The 20,601-nt window shown below is 48.0% G+C and overlaps 1 protein-coding gene across 6 annotated transcripts in view; it reads right to left on the reverse strand.

Annotated features, from left to right (window-relative positions):
• Positions 1-20,601, reverse strand: part of SEMA3F (semaphorin 3F) — a 192,147-nt gene that overhangs the window by 20,642 nt on the left and 150,904 nt on the right. For all 6 annotated transcript variants that reach the window (XM_053298944.1, XM_053298939.1, XM_053298940.1 and 3 more), the window contains 2 exons: positions 11,037-11,156; positions 874-1,013 (listed from right to left, as the gene is read on the reverse strand). In XM_053298944.1, coding sequence (XP_053154919.1) covers positions 874-1,013; positions 11,037-11,156 — 260 coding nt within the window. The remainder of the gene's footprint in view (positions 1-873; positions 1,014-11,036; positions 11,157-20,601) is intronic.

Consider the following 20,601-nt stretch of genomic DNA (forward strand, 5'->3'; position numbering starts at 1 on the left):
CAGGTAGGCAGAGTGTCCAACGCTGGCTGCCCTTGCTCACCATAGCTCTCTGCAGACCCTCTGCCCAGCCTTTGCCTGCTTAATAATGGAGATATGATGTGATTTCCTTTTTGTGATTATCCTCCCTGCCCACCACTTGAATATTTAGGGATTGGCTTGCCATAGGGCTTTGATATTGAGCAGAGATGTAGGGCAGGGTGGGAGGAATATGTATATTGGACAAATTGTTGGTTTTTATTTTTTAAGTTTCGGCATTTAAAAAACCCATCCAAAAAGTCCTATAAGTGGCTTGCTTCATGGCAGAAAATTACAAAAAAGTCTGGAACTGAAGCCAGACCACCACCACCCCCATTCCACCCATTGCAGCACGCACGTGCATGTTGCTGCCGCCGGCGCGCACCACATACGTCATTGTGATGTATGCGGCGCACGTGCCAGTGGCGGCAATGGGCGCACGCATGCCGCGACAGGCGCATGCATGACGCCAGCTTTTACTGCTTCTAAACTTTGAAGACAACGAGGAGGGCAGGGAGGAACTCTGCCGCCCCAAATATGTTTTAGAAAAGTCCAGCGCCGGAGGGGGAAGAGCGGCGGGGGTGTGTGTGTGTAAGTTCTACCCCCCCACCCTTAAAGCCACACTCCACCCCCACCGAACCACTGGACCAGCCGAATTCCAGACTGGTCCAGAGGCCTTTTGCATGGCCCCGGACCAGTCCGTGCACACCCCTAGTTCAAAAGCCTCACACACTATTTACACTGTATGTCATCAATCAGTATGATTCTGTAATGTTTTGAAATGTTAAGGAGGCCCTGCACACGCTGATTTGTCCCCAGCCCTGCAACCTACTAGGGATGGCCCTGCTCAGCACTTACCAGGCAAATGCGACCAATGCGTGAGTAGACAACAGGACTCTGTGGGGCATCAGTAGATTTCTCTCGGAAGAAGAAGTAGAGCTTGTCATCATTCCTCTCAGCACTGTCTGGGATTAGCTGCGCATGGACAAATGCTGGATCTGCAAAGAGGAGTTAAATAAAGAACACATATGTGGGTATGTTCTTTCCAGCCTCCAGAATGTCCAAGGTCCAGAACTCCACAGGCCCACCTAGGGCTTCAGTGGAGTCCATGCTGTTCCTCATTGGCTCATGGAGTAGGTCACCTAGCCACACATTGCTGCTTCCCCTTTGGATGAAGCAATCTCTTACCTCAAGGTATGTGAATTTTCTTTCCTCGTTGCCTACCCCACCGCCCCATACTGAATGGGCCAATAGCTGAGCCCTCTTCTGATGGTCTAAAAAAGGGATGCTGTACCTGTACACAATGGCCCAGGAATGCTGGGGATCGGGGGCATTTGCTGGTTGATGAAAATATTTTGATGCCCTTGAATAATCAGACAGCATGTTAAAAAATGTTACGGCACCCCAGCCTTCAGGTCACGGAAATAATATCTTCACGCTTACAGTGCTTGACTCTCAGACAAATACTGTAAGCATGTTCAGTGGAGGGGTGAGGCTTCTGAGTGCATCAGAACAGGACGGGTCTTGCCAGTGCACTCTCAGGACACTGTACACCGGTTCAGTGTCAATTTTAAAATAATGTCTGAAGAGGCCTTTGTACTTACCCTCAGAGATGGGCAAATACTTCTACAAAGGATTTTAGATACAAAATACCTGAGCAAATGTATTTTAGATACAAAATACAAAATACTTGGTAAACAACCAATACCAATACAAAATAGTATTTTAAAAGAATCTTAAATACAAAATACAATGCCTTAAAAATGGAAACAACTTTGAGATGTTCAAAATGTATCCAAACTTATTTCCATTTCCTTTAAGCAAAACAAGTTTTTCAAACATTAAATTCTCAAGTTGTGCCTTCTGGGGCTGTAAATCATCCCAGCAAAGGAAAATAATTGTTTTACGGAACCACTTGATGTTATATTTGTATTATATATTTTAAAATAGCCATTGGACAATGGAATACTCATCTAACATACTAATGTGATTTGTTTTGTCCTGCAAAAACTGGAGCATTTCCAGCTTTTTAAACACTCAACAATTCCCAAACAACATAATACCCTGTTTCTTTTTGCTATGTTTGCTATGTTTCTCCATTCTCACCATTCCATGAGCAAATGCAGGCTTTGGGGGGGGGGGGCAAAATATACACCAACACAACAGGATGTATCCAATTTTAATCCTGCTTAAAGTAGATCCATTGAAATAATTTAAAGTTAGTCATGAAAGAGGCTGCAGTCCTATAGCTGTGGCAGCTAGTTGTATTTATGGTGAAGCAATCAAATAGTCAAATCACATGGGGAAAAGAACAATTCCTTTTATCCCAATTAATCTGCTCCCCCTCCCTCCCTCCCTCCTCTCTATGCTATTCTTGAAGCATTGAGGGCAATTGCCCCCCCCCATGTTTAACAGGAGTGACTCAGAAGGATTCCCCTAAACACAAGCTGTTACTCAATAAGAAGGCTAAAGAAAGCTTCTAGTTTATATACAAATCAAAAGTATTTATTTGTATATCCTCCAACGTCAGAAAATAAAGAAGATTCTAGCTGCCCCATAAACCAATGTAGTGTAGTGATTAGGTTGTTGGATAAGGACTGGGAGACCCAGGTTGAAGCCCTCACTCAGTCAGATCACTGTGTGATCTTGCCTACTCACTATTTCTCAGCCTAGCCTACTTCAAAAAATTGTTGAGAGGATAAAATGGGGTGGGGACATGGAGTCATCTGCCCCCATATGCAGTCTCTCTCCCCCTCCCTCCCTCTCAATGTGACCGCTTAATTTCTTGTATTGGTGCATGGCTGCTTGATTTCCTGTATTATTCTGTGTGTCCCACAGTGATACTGAGGATGTACTCACAACCAGTCTAATTCAGACTAGGGTAGCCCAGCCCAGCCCAGCTGATCATGTGAAGCATTGGGATCCTCATGGATCCCGGCACTCTCATGCAGCCTGACCCCCTTACTAAACCTGGTATCATGTGTCTCCTCGGGCTGCGTGCAGCCTGAGAAGAGGCAAAGATGGGTGAATAACTCAATGCACTGTGCACGATGCATTGTGGGATACGTGGCAGCCACAACAATGAGTTCCAGCCACATATCACTCCGTGATCCCCCATGGAGTGCTACTCATCTGGGCACGTGGGAGGCATGTCAAAGTCCCAGGGCTTAGTTGTCTGGGGGTAAGGTAAGCATTCCACCCCCACACATACTCTTGCCACCCATTCTCGGCATTTGTGAGAATCATCTCAATGTGTCCCGCTCCCACCCCATCCAAGTAACCTGGAAAGCCAGCTAAGCAATTTGCATGCCTTCCAGCAATCTGAACACACAGCTAAAAAATGAGGGGAATAGAGATATATGAAGATGCTGAAAGGCATCATTTCATACTCGCAGAAGGAGGCAATGGTAAACCCCTCCTGTATTCTACCAAAGAATAACCACAGGGCTCTGTGGGAGCCAGGAGTCGAAATCGACTTGACGGCACACTTTACTTTAGTAAAAAGGAAGTTCAAAGAGAAAGTCAGGAGTGTCAAATCACTCCAGAAAGCATTAAACATTTAAATCCACAATACTAGAAGCTCAGTTGGAATGGAGGAAAGGTACCACCAAATTCAGGAGGATGTCAGTGTGACTAACAAGTAGTCAGGGAAGCTATAAAAGGGAAGAGGACTTCCTTGAGAACACAGAAGTCCTGCCCAAATGAAGAGAGCAAAAAGGAACATAAACTCTGGCAAAGGAAATGAGACAATAAGAGTTTGAGGAACATATAGCTAGAAGTGTCAAGGGGAATAACAAAAACTTCTTTAAATATATCAGAAGTAAAAAACATGCCAGGGAGGCAATTGGCCCCTTAGATGACGAGGGTGTGAAAGGGATTATTAAGGAGGATAAGGAGATTGCACAGAACATGCAATCTTTGCATCTGTCTTCATGGTGAAGGATACTGACCACATAACCACTCTTGAACTGAGCTGCTCAGGCTTGGAAGCTGAAGAATGGCAAATTTGAGGCGATGAGAGAAGATGTTCTAAACTGTCTTGAAAAACTAACAAATCGCCAGATGGCATCCACCCAAGAGATTTGAAGGAACTCAAATGTGAAATTGCTGATCTCCTAGCAAAAATATGTAACTTGTCCCTACAATCAGGCTCTGTACTAGAGGAATGGAAAGTAGCCAATGTAACTCCCATTTTCAAAAAGGGATCCAGGAGAGATCTGGGAAATTACAGGCTGGACAGCTTAACTTCGGTGCTGGGTAAATTGATGGAAAGCATACTTAAGGACAAAATTGTTAAACATATAGAAGAAAAGGCCATGCTGAAGGAGAACAAGCATGGCTTCTGCAAGGGCAAGTCTTGCCTCACTAACCTTTTGGAGTTATTTGAGAGGGTCAACAGGCATGTGGATAAAGGTGATCTGGTTGACATAGTATACTTGGACTTCCAAAAAACTTTTGACAAAGTCCCCCACCAAAGGCTCTTGAGTAAACTTAACAGTCATGGGATAAGGGGACAGGTTCATGTGTGGATCAGTAACTGGTTGAAGGACAGAAACAGAGGGTAGGAATAAATGGACAGTTTTCACAATGGAGGGAAGCGGGATTGGTACTGGGACCCCAGGGATCGGTCTTGGAGCAAAAACCAGCATTGGTCATCTAGGATCTGTAGGAGGGTAGAGGTGCTCAGAACACTCAAAACCAAGATCCACTGATTGGGTAAAGCCACACTTCTCACCCATCCTGGTTATCTGCATGCGATATGCCTTCACCTGTGCATCCACCATAGACATCCTTGGATAGAACGGATGCCACACACCGGTGCTCTAGCACCCCGACTCTACTCCATGGCTCCAAAGCACCAACATTTTCAGCTATTATTTAATTTATTTATTTATTCAATTTTTATACCACCCTTCCAAAATGGCTCAGGGTGGTTTACAATTAAAACAAAACCATTAAAATCAGTTAATAATTAAAACAGAAATTATAAAACAGCGTAAAACAATAACAATTAAAACATCATAAAACAGCAATTAAACAATCAGAACAATTTAATGCTTACAACATTAAAACCAATTACAACTATTAAAAACCCTGGAAGGCCAGACCAAATAGATAGGTTTTAATGGTTCTCCTGAAGGCCAATAAAGAATTCAAATTGTGGATTTCTGCAGGGAGTGCATTCCACAACCCAGGAGCCTGCCTCTGAGTCACCACCAGACGGACCGGTGGTAGCTGAAGACGGATCTCTTCAGATAACTTTAACGTGTGGTGGGGATCATGTAGAAGAAGGCGCTCTCTAAGATAACCTGGACCTAAGCCATTGAGGGCTTTAAAGGTAATAACCAGCACTTTGTATTTTGCCTGGAAACATATCGGCAGCCAGTGTAGTTGTTTCAAACCAGGCATAATATGGTCTCTCTGAGCTATGCTCTATGTCGCAACACTCCACATCACACTCAACTGCAACATCTACCTTCACCTGTCTCACTGCCCACACTCTCATCCCTTCAAGCTACAGCAAAGCATGCCATGCCCAGCAGCCTCACAATTCACAGATCTTGGTGGGGGAACTGGCCACCCATGTGACAGCAGATAGCTCTATTGTCTGTGGGACCAGTGGTGTGGGATGCTCTTGCCCACTTAGAGGGATGGGGGGTTGTGGGGCATGTGTGTTTGATTGTCCAACACATAACTGGGGAGGGACAGGGATAGGATGTGCTAGACAGGCGGCTCCTGGCCCCCCTCCTCCAAGGATGCCGTTGATCAGAGGGAGTTCCTAGGGATTGCTGATTTCTGTATTTATATCAGTGACCTCAGGGGCTGAAGTTCCTTTTCAAAAATTGCACTCCCTGTGTAAGGTGCTGGGGATGGTGCAAATCAGGTGGAGGACAATTAATCTGTCCTGGCTTAGGTGAGTGCCAAGCAGATAGGGAGGGGAAATTTGATGGGTGGGCATGGGCATACTCCTCCCTGTTAAGCCAGCCAGAGAGCTATCTATTCCTGTAGAAGACATCCTCCCCTGGTCTCTGCCCAATTGTTCTGTTCACAGTGGCTGGTAGCGGGGGTGGTATCCCTCCATGCCCTCCCCTCCCAGGCAGCACCCTGCCCATCCTGCCCCTAGCAATATTCCTGGTAGGGTGCCAGATGCCAGGCAAGGTGCTGTCCAGGATGCCCCAGAGATTCTGCAGACCTCTGAGATCACTCAGATGCCAACTGTAACTTTAGGGCCAATGGAAATGAGGCTTGTGATGCCATGACACCCATGCCTGGTGGCTGCATGTACTTTCCCTGGATCAGCCCTCAGATACCCCTCAATCTAAGACTCCACTGCTGATTGTTCTACACTTGGCTTTTCATCCCATGCTGTAGTCTTTCCAATTGGGGCAATGGGGGGAAAGGGTAATTAATTAGCTGGTGCAAAATGGACAAGTACATATACCAGAACCACCTGTGTAAATTAACACTTCCTTGCACGAGTAAAATCTGAAATTCTGTCCTTCAGCACTTCTGAATTATTTCTGCCAGCACTTCTCACCCTAGCACTTGTTCTGTCCCAAACTTGTGCTGACTGAAAACATCCTGAACCCTGCTTTTTCCTGCTCTGAAGCTCTTTTATACATTGTGATGGCTTGTCCTGTGACAGAGACCAAAGCACGTCTTTGTGCTGATGATTAGCTGAGCTGACATAATGCTCAGTAAGTTAAGCCGCCGTTTATTATCCTGCTGCAGGAAATGTAGTAGTGTGATTGGTTAACTAAGCCTTAATCTATTGCGCTGGAGCCCTGAATTCTATTCCATCTATCACTTCATTTGTAATGTCAAAGTGAAGGAACTTAGAATTAATAACTTGCAGAGCGGGACCTTGCTTGAAATGCATGAGTAGTAAGAGAAACCACAGGCAGGGGAAGTTACTTTACAGCATCCTAAAGCTCAGGAGCCCAAGCCCAATCTCTCCCTATCTCATTTCAGGCAGCATTTGCTTCCTGACAGCATTTATTTCCCATCCTTTCCCTCGCTGCAGCAAGCACTGCCTGGAAATTAGACGGGGGGGACGGACTGGGGCGAGCCTTCAGGCAATCGGACCACGCCCCCTTTATGTGTGATGTCACGCGCAATGGGGGCTCCCTTTTCATTGGCGGCCCAGGTTCTTTGAACCTGATGATGGTTCAATGATGGTTCTCCCCCTGCTCAAGCTGTGAGGAAGTGTTTCTCAAATGTTATAAAACTGCACCTTGCCAAACTTACTAGTTCTCTAATGTCTTCTCTCCAATTTCTACATACTTGCTCATTTCCTGCTTTCCTCTGCTCCATGTGTTTCCCAGACATCCAGCGCGCGCGCACACACACACACACACACACACCCCACACAAATACATAAAAATTATTCATACTACATTAGCTTGAGGGCTGAGGAAGGCTGGGGAAAAGGCAGGAACCTACCTGACTTCCTCTACTACGAGTGATGGTTCCCTTGGACTCCGCTGTACTGTGTGCCCACATGATTGGCACGGCAACAGAGTCCCATGTGGGATCAGGAGGAGGAAGTCCCCACACATCCCAGAGTGCACCGTGGGAGCAGCAAAGTGGCTGCTCCGCTCTGCACAGCCACTCCTTACCCCTGGCTTGCTGCCTAAAATGGCAGTGGCCTGGTGAGGAGCCCAGCTACCTGTGGCGATCACATACACGACTGCCTACCAAGGTAGAATGAACCATCAGTACATCCTACCTTGGTAAAGAGCTGGGTAAAAATGCTGGGCTCCTCAGGTCTGGAGCAGCCGAGACGAGAGTGCTCCCGGTGCTCCAGACGACACAAGCTGCCTGGGTTACCCCGGGGAGCTTGTGTTGTGTGAACAGCTTTATAGAATCATCTAATTTTAGATTTGGAAAGGATCTTGGTGGTCAGCGCAGGAATCTGCTACAGCATCCTTGACAGATGGCCACTGAGCTGAGGTGTGAAGACTTTTAACTGTTTTCTTAGGGCACTTCCAGAAAGGCACTCACATAACACACAGAGAAACAGAAGTTGAGCATCCTTCCATGCTGCTGCGTGTGTGTAAACATCACTGGCAGTGTTGTGGAACAGGGCAGCTATACTCTGACATACAGATGTGTAAAAGCAGTTACATTCAAAGCCCTTAATGGTTTGGGCCTTGGGTATCTTAAGGATGCCTTCTTCAATATTAACCTGCCTAAGACGTAAGATCTTCTGGGAGGCTCTGCTGTTGGTCCCATCTCTATTAGAGGCACTTCTGGTCAGATGTGTAGGAAGTCAGTTGCAGCGTGGGTGCAACCCGCCAGCAGTGGCCCCTAGGTGCCCTAGTCCAAACGGCCCTGTTTGTGAGAAGCTTCAACCAATGCTGAGTTCCCAGATGGCTGGGAATGTGCCTTTTGAGGCAAGGAAAGGCACTCCCAGCCAGGCTGGAAACCTAGCTCTGGCTGAAGCACCTTGCAAACAGGGCCATCCAGCTCTGTTCCCACATACGGCTACACCCCCTGAAACGGATGTCAGATGCAGGGGGGCATGGCTAGTCAGATGGGGTGGCTCCACAGGTTGTGGGGGCCAGGTTCTTTGGACCTGTCTACACAATGGTGACTCCACCCCTGCTTCTGGTAGTGACCTGGGACAAGGATTTCTCTGTTGAGGAGTCCCGATGATGAAACTCCTTCTCCCTAGAGGCCTGTCAGGCCCCTTCTATTGGTTCTTTCAGCTGCCAAGTAAAATCCTTCCTCTTCTGGCAGGCTTTTGATGGCTGCTGGTTTATGGTGACTCAAGACTGTATTGGTTCCTGTGTTGTTTTTTAAGCTCTGTTGTCATATATATACACAATTCAATAATATATGTATTTAATTTGGTTCCTGGTTAAACCACTTCCTGGTTTAAGAGATACCACTATAAGGTTTATGTGGCTGCAAGTACAGCTGTCTATTTTCCAATGTTTTTCTAAGAATATTTGAGAGCTTTGTAATTTGGGGATGTGTTGCTGTTTTCTCTAGAGCCACCACTGCTAAAGAATGGTCATGGGAGGCGAATGGTGTCCTGTGTAATCCAGCATTTGCTTACATAGTTTGCTCTGTTCAGGTTACTAAAATGACATCCCCATAAACCTGATCCCCAACCTCAGTTTACTCAGCTGCTTTTTCTGCTTCACAACAGCTGGAGGTGCAACCAAGAGGAGACTAAGACCTTCTCTCTCTGGAGCCCATTCTGGGATACAAGCTGGAGGAGAGAAGCCAGGAGATAAAATGCCCTGGATCAGTTCTCAGAAATGACAAGAATACAAACCTGCCTTCCACCACCAACTGTGTGTAGAGAAATAATACCCGGAACAAAATGCTTTTGAACGAGCAAAAAGGGATGCATATCAAGGTCATGGAAGTAAGAGGAGGAAGCAACTAGCCAAATACAGACATGCATCAAATAACCAGATGGCTGGGCAAAGGCTATATAAAGAGAAACCCCTTGAAGGGAGGAAGAACAAACCCTAAAAATGTTCTTGTAGGCACCAGCATCTTCACTAACCTGATTTAAAACACCCAAATAACAATCATTTACAGTATAAATAAGATTTTGTATTTTGAGAAACACATCACTGTGGGCTGTTTCCACTGGCAATAAATACAACCCTACTACTGCTGACAACACATGAACAGGACAGGAGAATCCTACACCTGGATTCTTGGGGGCTAGAGAGCAAATGTAAGCAAGGGACAATGCAAGTGGCAAGGAGGAGGCACCAGGGCCATGAGTCTTTCTTAAGAAAGGGAGTGTAGCAGAAGTGTATGGAAGGTGTTATGGAAGCCTCTAGCAGGGAACACAATAGTAGCAAAGGAGACCCACAAGGCATCAAAAAAAGTGGGTATACAGAGAGCTTGATTAAGAGTCTACTGACCACAACTGAGCCCCTTGAGCTGGCTATACAGTATATGGACAAATGAACAAAACCGACCACAGACAGCTGATATGACATGGTATATACCCTAGTCTTTTGGAATCCCGCTCTGAAAAGTTGTTTTGGAACAGTGTGCATGAACAGAAGTGGCTTGAAAACAACTGAGAAGTTGCTTGCTGCTAGCAGAACACCTTAACTACTGCCTCCTAGGTCAAAGTAGACATTACTTTAAGCATGTGAATGAAGCCAGTGTGCTTGCTTTTTATTCAAGAAATAGCAGTCAAATTGTGCTTCATGTGAATTCAGACCACTGTACTGGGGTATAACCCTTTGCCCCTACCACAGTCCCTATATAGGAACTGATCTCTCCACCTCTCGTGAAGGCTACTTGGCTTGCAAAAAGCATCTCATTGGTGTCAATGGTGGCTTTTTCCTCAGAGCAAATAGCAACCTGAGGGGAATGCAGTCTGGATTGGCACTATGGCAGGATTAATCCCTCCCCCTACTCACATCATAGCCCCAGTCCATGTGGGGCCAATTTAATTTACGGAATAAAAAACAAGCATGCTAGTCCCACTTGTGTGTGCTCAAAGGGACATTTAGTCTGAGCCTCAGCTATCACACACAATTCAGGATTCCCCTTCTTACCAGGAAGTATTCCACACCCGGCTTTTAGCCCGCATCTGGGCACGTTCACATATTGGGCAGATTTACCCCCAAGTCCCTGCGAGCTATCGGGGAGCACTTCACACACAATTTGGGTTTTTCACTGCTCGTTAGAGTACAACCCGATTTATATCCGAGGTTAAATTTTTTTCCACTTTTTGCATTGGGTTTTTTGGACAGCATTGAGTTCGCAGTAAAGCCTCACAGAAAACTCGTGGTAAAGTCTGCTGTGTGGAGAACTCTCAGAGCATTCCAAGAGAGAGAATGGAAACTTCTCAACTCCCCACTGATTGAGTTTCCTCTGCTTTACAAAAAATAAGAATAAAATCTGAAGTTCTTAAGAAGCCAAATTCTGCACCAAATTCCTGTCCCCATTGTGTGTCATGTGCACTGGACACAAAGACTATAAACAAACCTGCTTTTCTTCCTCTGCATTCCATGTACTGGTACCTACTCACTCACCATTTAGCCAGCGGGAGTTGTACTGGTCAGTCCTCATGGCTGTTTGCTTGCCCATGGTGCGGAAGATGGCAGCATCAGTGCCCATAAAGTCAATGTAGACACCTGCATAGAGTTCTTCATCTGTGGGCAAAGGGGCAGAGGTCAGAAAATAAAAGGGAACCATTCAATGGAACGTACAATTGCCCAAGCATATGATGGTAAGTAGCACTGTGCTTGGCTTCCAGCTTGTGAAACAATTATGTTTATTTACGTTCTGTCAAGTGCTGCTTGGCTTGAGTCACTGAAGAGAAAGGGAATGTTGCTTTCACAGCACCCGCAGAAACAGAGAAGACCCTCAGAGTTGCTTTGGACATTATATAAATGCAGCACAAATAGGAATAACATACGTCAAGGACACATATCAAGTTCCCCACCCGACTCCAAGGAGATACAGATCAGTCGTTCATCCATCTCCCCATGAAAAAAAGACAACATTCTGTTTTGGGTGTGGCAACAGACAGTGTTGCTAGATGATCAATTTGGAATCTGTGATTCAATCCCACAAACTGCTCATTATTTTAGTTCAGGACCAACAGGTTGCTTACCTGTAACTTGGGTTCTTCTAGTGGTCATCTGTGCTCTTACATGAATGGGCTTTGCGCCTGTGCAGAGACCACATCGGAGCTTCCAAGCTGAGAACTGCTTTTTGGTGGTAACCCCGCCCCCTCAGTATATAGGTGGCTGTGCGGGCTTCCCTCTCCAGTCTTCTGAGTACACAATCTGAAAGACTAGCAGAAAAGACATTACAAGAGGGGAGGCTGGGTGGGCATGTAAGAGCACAGATGACCACTAGAAGAACCCAAGTTACAGGTAAGCAACCAGTTGTTCTTCGACGTGGTCTCTGTGCTTTACACAAATGGGCGCATAGCAAGCTGCACCTGTGCCATGCTCACCTGGAGGAGGGATCAGACGAAGATGGATTGTAACACTGCCCTGCCAAACGCCGTGACTTTTCTGGCTTGGACATCCAGGGCGTAGTGCTGTACAAATGAGTGTCTTGACGCCCATGTAGCCGTCTGGCAGATGATGTCCAAAGGAATGGACTTGTCAAAGGCAGTGGAAGCTGCAACCGCTCCTGTTGAGTACGCTTTGATGGAGGGCGGGAGAGGCTTCTTGGAAATCTGGTATGCTAGGGAGATGGTGCGAACCACCCATCTGGATATAGTCTGCGAAGAAGCTTGCTTGCCTCTGTTGGGTTCAGAGTGAAGCACAAAAAGAGAGTTGGAGGTGCAAAGAGCGGAGGTTTGGTCTACGTAGAAGGTGAGCGACCTGCGAACATCAAGCGTGTGGAGGCGTCGTTCGGCCTCAGTCAACGGCTCCGAGAAGAACTCAGGTAAGGAGGCTGGTTGGGAGTGATGAAACGAAGTGACCACCTTTGGCAGGAAGGCAATGTCCAGCCTAAGGACGACCTTTTCTTTGTGGAAAACCAGGTAAGGAGGGTCAACTCTAAGTGCCCTGAGTTCACTGACCCACCTGGCCAAAGTGATGGCTGTGAGGAAGGCTACTTTACAGGAAAGGAGGTCGAGAGAAATTGTAGCCAGGGTTCAAAGGGAGGGTACATGAGGGAGGAGAGCACCAAGGTCAGGTCCCAAGCAGGAGCCATGACCGGCGGGTCCAGATAGAGGTGAGTGAGTCCTTTAAGGAAACGCTTGACCGTGGGGTGTTGGAACCACGATGGCATAGACTATGGCTGTGAGATGAACGCACAAGGAAGGCATCTTAAGTCCGGCCTCCTTGAGGGAAAGTAAATAAGAACAAACATGTTCTACAGAGATGGGGTGTACTGGAACTTCCCTGTCCTTTAGAAAGTTCTGAAAAAGTGTCCATTTATGGGAATAGGAGGCGACTGTAGCAGGTTTGCGCGAGGCATTGACTATTCTTTGTAGATCTATGGGCAGGTTGGGACTATGTACCAAGCCGTGAGATGGAGGCGCTGTAAATCCAGATGGAGGAGATGACCCCCTTGCCGGGAGAGGAGACGAGGTGTGTGCAGCAAGCGGTGGTACCGATGGTTGGATAGGTGGAGGAGGCGGGGGAACCAGGGCCTCTTGGGCCACCAAGGAGCAATGAGTACGCAATGCGGGTGGTCCTGGGAGATTTTCTGAAGGACTCAAGGAAGTAAAGGAATTAGAGGGAAGGTGTAGACTAGAAGTCCCATCCAATTCATGGCAAATGCGCCCCCAGAGAGTTGGGTCTGATCCTGGACCTGGAGCAATAGAGGCGACATTGCGCATTCATCTGTGATGCGAAGAGGTCTATGTCTGGGAGGAACCAGCAGCGGAAGAGAGAGCGGAGTGTGGGGGGATGTAGTTGCCATTTGTGTGATGTTTTCTGAGTCCTCCTTAGCCTGTCCACCATGACATTGTCCTGGCTCTGAATATGGACCGCCAGGGGGGTGACGCCATGGCAGATGCACCAGAACCACATTTCCATGGCTAAGAACAGGAGGGAGCTGGAGGAGGTGCCGCCTTGCCTGTTCAGGTAAGCCTTAGGAACATAGGAATATAGGAAACTGCCATATACTGAGTGAGACCACTGGTCTCTCTAGCTCAGTATTGTCTTCACAGACTGGCAGTGGCTTCTCCAAGGTTGCAGGCAGGAATCTCTCTCAGCCCTATCTTGAAGAAGCCAGGGAGGGAACTTGAAACCTTTTGCTCTTCCCAGAACGGCTTCATCCCCTGAGGGGAATATCTTACAGTGCTCACACATTAAGTCTCCCATTCATATGCAACCAGGGCAGACCCTGCTTAGCTATGGGGACAAGTCATGCTTGCTACCACAAGACCAGCTCTCCTCCTGCCTTGGTGGTAGTATTGTCCATTTGGACCAGGACGTGGGAGCCCCGTATCTGGGGAAGGAAGGCCTTTAGAGCCTTGAAGATGGCTAGCAGCTTGAGGTAAATGATATGGTGGGCAGCGTCAGTTGGGGACCAGCTGCCGTGGATGTTGTAATTGTTGGTGTGGGCACCCCAACCTTCCATGGACGCATCCGTTGTGAGTGGAAGGGCGTGATGCGGGGGCTAGAAGGGGGAGCCAGCACTGAGGTTGGCAGGGTCTGTCCACCATAACAGGGAATGTAGGAACCGAAGCGGGATCCATAGGGTGTTGGTGAGGGAATCCTCATGTGGAGAGAACACCGAAAGGAACCAGTGTTGAAGAGTCCTGGCACATAGACAGGCGTGAGGGAGGGCTTTGGTGGTGGAAACCAAGTGGCCTAATAGGAGCTGGATTGCTCGTGCTGGTTGACGTGGGTGGTAGAGAAGGGTGGATGACAAGTCCAAGATAGCGTGAATCCTCAGAAATTCTATCATTCTGGAAGGGCTGAGTTTTGACTTTTCGTGATTCACCTGAACTTTGGAAAGGAGCTCAATGACCGTGTGGAGGTCCCTGAGTAGGGACTGCAGGTTGTCGGCTAACACGAGCCAGTCGTCGAAGTATAGGAAAATTTGAATGTTCTGTTGTTGCAGGGCCGCCACCACTGGTGCCATATATTTGGTGAACACCCGCGGTGCGGATGCTAACCAGAAGGGCAGGGCGCGGAATTGGTAAGTTGTGTCCGCTATCTGGAAGTGGAGGAAACAATGGTGTTGAGGACTGATGGTGACGTGATAGTAGGCAACTCTGAGGTCTATTAAGACAAACCACTGATTCCTGTGTAGAAGTGAGATGATGATGGGGATGGTGACCATTCAAAACCTCCGGTATGTGACATAGGAATTCAGCTCCCAGAGATCCAGGATGGGGCAAAGGGAACCATCTGGTTTGGGTACTGTGAAGTTTGGGAGTGGAAACCTGGGGTTTGAGGGTTGTGAACCAGTTCTATTGCTGATTTTGTAAGCAGAGAGTCGACTTCCATGAGGAGAGCAGGGGTGGCCGGTGTGGAGAGTGGGGGATTGTATGGTGGGGCAGATGCAAACTCTATAGCATAGCTGACCTTCACGATGGTAAGGGCCCAGGAGTCGGAGGTGATGTTCTCCCAGGTGGAGATGAAGGGGGAGAGTCTGGTGCCTCACCGGGGAGGGAATTTTAAGTCATTGTCTTTTAGTTTGGGGCTGTGACCCCTTAGAGCGTAGCTGCTGCTTGGAGCCGGTGAAGTTGGAGTGCTTTCTGTATGGCTGGTACCTGGCGGAACGAAAGGATCTATCCTGTGGTTGGTAGTAATGGTGCTTGGAGGAGTATGACTGTTGCTGCCATTTCTGAGGCTTCTAAGGCCGGATGAAGATGGTTGAAACCCCATAGAGTGGGCCGTGTTACGAAGTTTCTGCACTTTCTGAAGTGTATCATCCGTCTTTTCTCCAAACAGGGATGACCCGTCAAAGAGAAGATCTTCCACCCTGGGCCTAGCGTCGGGCATAAGGCCGGAAGATCTGAGCCAGGTGTGCCGACAAAGAGCAACGGAGGTTGCCATCACTTTAGCAGCGCCTTCTGTTAGGTGACAGATTGCGTGGAGTTCCTGTTTCGAAACCTGCGTGGCTTTACGCAGGAAGACTTTAGCAGGGCCCTGCTGTTCTTCAGGCAAATGATCTAAGAAGGGGGCACCGTGGTCGCACAGAAAGGACTGGTATCTGGTGTAGTAGGCCTGATAATTTGTAATTTTGGTCAATAAAGAGGGAATCGAATACAAACGCCTGTCAAACTTGTCCAGTTTATTTCCTTTCTTTGTCAGGTGGTGTGGATGAGGTATATCCACAGAACAGAGAGTGAGGACTCTACTACGATGGAGACAGTGGAAAGGTGTTGCTTCAGAAAGGAGTTGTCCTCATCAGCAGAGGCGTGTACCTTATAGAAGGAATCGAGTTTCTTCGATGTCTGGGGCAGGGAGGAGGGTTTTGACCAAGAGGCCTTGGTGACCTTGAAGATGGATGGATTCAAAGGGAGTGATACCGATGGACGGGCATCGTCTTCAATCAATTGAAAAAGGAAGTCCGGCTTGGATTTATCTCCTTGGGAGAGTTGAACACCCAGGGAGGTCACCATACGGGAGACGAAGTCAGTATATATTCTGAAATCTTCTGATGGAGAGCTAGGCCTAGGTTCCATAATGAGTGTAGGGAGCAAAGAGCCCAATATCCTGTCTGAAATTGAGGATACTGGTCCCTCCGAAGATGAATCCGAGGAGTCACTTGAGACCGGAGGAGGAAGAGGTCGGATTCAAAGCCGAGTGGGAGGTGGCCTAGAATCTGGGGTGATCGTAGCCGTGGCCGCCTGCACAGGAGAACTTCTCGGTGGAACCCGCGGTGGTAGGAGAGAAGTGGTTCGGGGTGGAGGTGAAGGAGGAAGAGTTGTTGTCTCCGAGCGTGGGTTTGGTATCGAAGCCGGTACCGAGGTTGACGGCCAGGGTGAGGCAGAACGCTGAAGGGGCGGTTCCATAGTGGCTGAGGCTCGGCGGTATTGGCAAACCTCTTGGTGGGCATAAAAGTAGTCCACCTCTTCTTCAACTTGACGGACGTAGCGCTCATTGAGAGCAGCCTCAAGTTCTTGATTGGACCATCGACAGGGCTACACTGAGGGAAGTTCTTCAGGTTTAGAATCCCTTTCGGATTCGTATACGGGATCATGGGGACTAGATGTGTAGACCACCTGAGCATCCAGAATGGTCTCCGTCTGGAGCATACGGGATCGGTGTTCGGTATCGTAGGTCGGTCTATGCTTTTTCTTAAGAGGCTCTGTAGAAGCATGACGGGCCTTCTTTCTCTTTTTCTTCTTGGCAGATTGGACCGAGCGCAGTTCAATGAGTGCCGCTGTCGAGATCGACACTGCCACAGAACTCTTCGGTACTGAGGTCGAAGCCCAAGCCACGGGATTGACTGGTACATTGGCCCCTGGAGTGTTAACTGAGATCCCTGGTGGGGAGGAAATGGGCTGTAAGCCCTGGGCCAAAGGAGAAGCACTCGAAGGGGCCTGCATCATAGGCGGTTTGTCCAATCCCGAACACTTGAAGGCCTGTTCCCAAAGCCAAGAACGAAGTTGAGATGCCCAATTCTTGCATGCCTGTTTAGTAAAGGCCGCACAGTGCAAGCAAGAGCCAACTTTATGGTCTTCAGCCCAGCAAAAAAGGCAACGTTTGTGGCTGTCAGTCGAGGGGATCTTAGATTTGCAGCGACCACACTGATTAAAGTTTGTAGTCTTGGCCATAGGCCGAAGAAAGAGCAGAGAAACCATAACACGCCAGGCCCGAAGGCCACGACATAACAGCGAACTCGAGAAAGAACTTCGAGGGGAAAAGGGGTGTGTGTGGTGAAATAAAGATGCTAATGAAGGGGAATACTGAACAAAATATAGGGTAAAAACCGGTAAGGGTAAATACTCAACAGCGTAGCAAGGAGTGCTCAACAATGTGTATTCTATCGCGGACGAAGAAAGACTGAAGGGGGAAGCCCGCGCAGCTGCCTATATACCGAGGGGGCAGGGTTACCGCCAAAATTTAAGAACTCTAGCTTGGAAGCTCCAATGTGGTCTCTGCACAGGGACAAATCCCATTCGTGTAAAGCACAGAGACCACGTCGAAGAATCAGGTATTCCAGTGTTTGTATGTGTGTCCACGCACATGAAAAAGAGGGAGAAGCCAACTATTAACATTCTCCTCTACTCCCCCTCTTTCTCCACGGGCAAACTGCAGGTTGCTTACCTGTTACTGTAGTTCTTCTGGTGGTCATCTGTCCAGTCACACAGATGGGGCTTCTCGCATGCGGGAAGGACAGTCCGGAAAACTATCAAGCTGATTAGATATTTTCTGTCTGTCTTGACTAGGTAGCTAGGCACCTGGCCCCCCATATACCTAGTCACATGACTCAGACCCCCTCTCCTCAGTTCTGGAGTCTGCTGAGAAAAAACGGCTCTGGCGAGGGGCCGGATGGGCGGGCGTGTGACTGGACAGATGACCACCAGAAGAACTACAGTTACAGGTAAGCAACCTGCAGTTCTTCTAAGTGGTCTCTGTCCATCACACAGATGGGCGCATAACAAGCTCGAGAACCAAGGAGGAGGGTCAGACCGTGGACCAAGGGGTTAACCCTGGAATTAGCCATTCACAATACCCAAAGGAATACAGAGAGCTTACGATCGAAGAAAAAACATTTATTAAAGTGTCAAAAACATACATTCATTGAACACTGCAGAAAATCGAAAAACACAACACGGGGAACAAGGGCTGGTTTGGAAGAGGAAATCTGAATATCTAAGTTAGCCGAGTGCTGATTGCAAAATCGACCTTCCAAATGAGGCATTTTGTCTAGCCCTAACATCCAAGACATAATGATTCATAGATGTAGATGGGGAGGACCAGGTCGCAGCCTGACAAATGGTCTGTAACGGAAGACCCCTAGCAAATGCCGTAGAGGCAACAACAGACCTGGTGGAATAGGCCTTCAAGGGGGACGGCGGGGGACGGCCGGCAAGCTGGTAGGCCAATTTAATAGTTTGAACCACCCATGAGGAAATGGACTGAGAGGAGGCCCCTCTGCCCCTTGAAGGCATGCCATATGTAACGAACAAGGCTTTGGTCGTCCTGAAAGGGGCAGTAAGATCAACATAAAATGCTAAGACCCGTCGAACATCGAGCCAATGTAAGGTGCGTTCCAAAGGAGTAGCAGGGTTAGAGGAAAACACTGGCAGCGAGATGGGTTGGGATCTATGAAAGGAGGACACAACCTTGGGAAGAAAGGAAATATCAGTATGTAAAACAACTTTTTCCTTATGAAACTGAAGGAAAGGAGGGTCACATCTTAGAGCCCGCAATTCTCCCACCCTCCTGGCCGATGTAATAGCAACTAAGAAAACCGTTTTAAAAGGTAAAAGTCTCAAGTCGCAGGTGGCCATAGGTTCAAAGGGTTTCTGCATCAGGGCAGTCAAGACGCACTGCAGGTCCCAGGAGGGAGACATCACAGGAGTGTCCGGGTACAGGTAGGATAAGCCCTTCAAAAATTGTTTTGCAAAAAGGGAAGAAGCAGAAATCTTATTGTCCCAGAATGCAGAGATCGCCACCAGGTGTACCCGAATGGATGAAAGAGATAGTCCAGATTGCTTCAAAGAGAGCAAATAAGATAATATCATGGGTAGAGGGGCATGGGCAAGGAGAGATTCACCATGCGATAATACATAAGAGGATAATCTCTTCCACTTAGAATTGTAAGACTTGGCCATGGACGGCTTCCTAGATGCCACTAATACGTCTCTTAAGTCCTGAGCCCAGAGAGTTGAATCTTCCATGCCATTAGCCACAGCATTTTGATGTTGAGGTGTAGGATCCGGCCTTCCTGCAGGGATAGAAGGGACAGTGATAAAGGGAGACACAGGAAAAGGTTGTCAGAGAGGATTCGAAGGCGAGGGAACCAGGGTCTCCTTGGCCACCAAGGGGCTATCAGGATGCCGTTTGCTGATTCCTTCACCATCTTTTGGAGGACGCGTGCCACTAGAGGTACAGGAGGGAAGAGATATAAGAACTCTCTGGTCCAGGGAGTCACGAAAGCATCCCCTAGGGACCCTCATCCGACACCTGCCCTGGAACAAAAGCGGGGGCATTGGCAATTGGTTTCGCTGGTGAAAATGTCTATGGTCGCGTCTCCCCACTTGTAGAAGAGATGACGAACTATCAGAGGATCCAGTCTCCACTCGTGGGAGACACTGTGCGTTCGATTCAGTTTGTCAGCCTGGGTGTTGGAGAGGCCTCTGATGTGGATGGCTGACAGGTCCAAATGATGGGATAGGGCCCAGTGTCAAAGGCGAAGGGACAAGGAGAGAAGGGCTCGAGACCCAGTTCCGCCCTGCCTGTTGATATAGGCCTTGGCTGTTGTATTGTCGGTTATAATTTGGATATGTTTTCCCCGGAGTTCTGGGAGGAAGGCCCTTAAGAGCTTTGTGTACAGCAAGGAGCTCTAGATAATTGATATGGTTTAAGGCCTCTTTGCTGGACCAGTGACCGTTTACTTGTAGGGTGCCCATATGCGCTCCCCAACCTTCCTCTGATGCATCTGTAGTCACTCAAATCTGGGCGTGAATCGCTGGAACAGGGTCGATCGTCCCAAGTTTGAGAGAGTGCCTACCATCTCAATGTTCTGCAAATTTTCAGTGGTATATGAAGTGTCTTGGAATTGTGGTCCCGGTGAGGGTGGAAAACATCTAGGAACCAACATTGTAGGGGTCTCATATGTAGCCAGGCTGTGGAGAGGACCACAGAGGTTGAAGCCATGTAGCCCAACATGCGCTGTATCATCCTTGCAGAATGGGCAGGGCCCCTGATCAGCACTTTTGCTAGCTGTTGCACATTGAGGATCCTGTCGTCTGGGAGTTTCACTACAGCAGTGACTGAGTTGAACATCACTCCCAGGAACCGTATGCACTGGGTGGGGAGAAGGTGAGACTTTTTGTAATTGACATTCAATCCGAGATCTCCCAAGAGGTCTATGGTAATGCGTAGATGAGCCTGCAGTGTCTGTGGAGAATCTGCTGCCAAAAGCCAGTCGTCTAAATACAGAAATATTTGGATTCCCTTTTCCTGCAGGTGCCCAACCACCACAATCATGCATTTT

Source organism: Hemicordylus capensis, chromosome 2 (assembly GCF_027244095.1).
Source record: "Hemicordylus capensis ecotype Gifberg chromosome 2, rHemCap1.1.pri, whole genome shotgun sequence".
In the NCBI taxonomy this organism is placed as follows: domain Eukaryota; kingdom Metazoa; phylum Chordata; class Lepidosauria; order Squamata; family Cordylidae; genus Hemicordylus; species Hemicordylus capensis.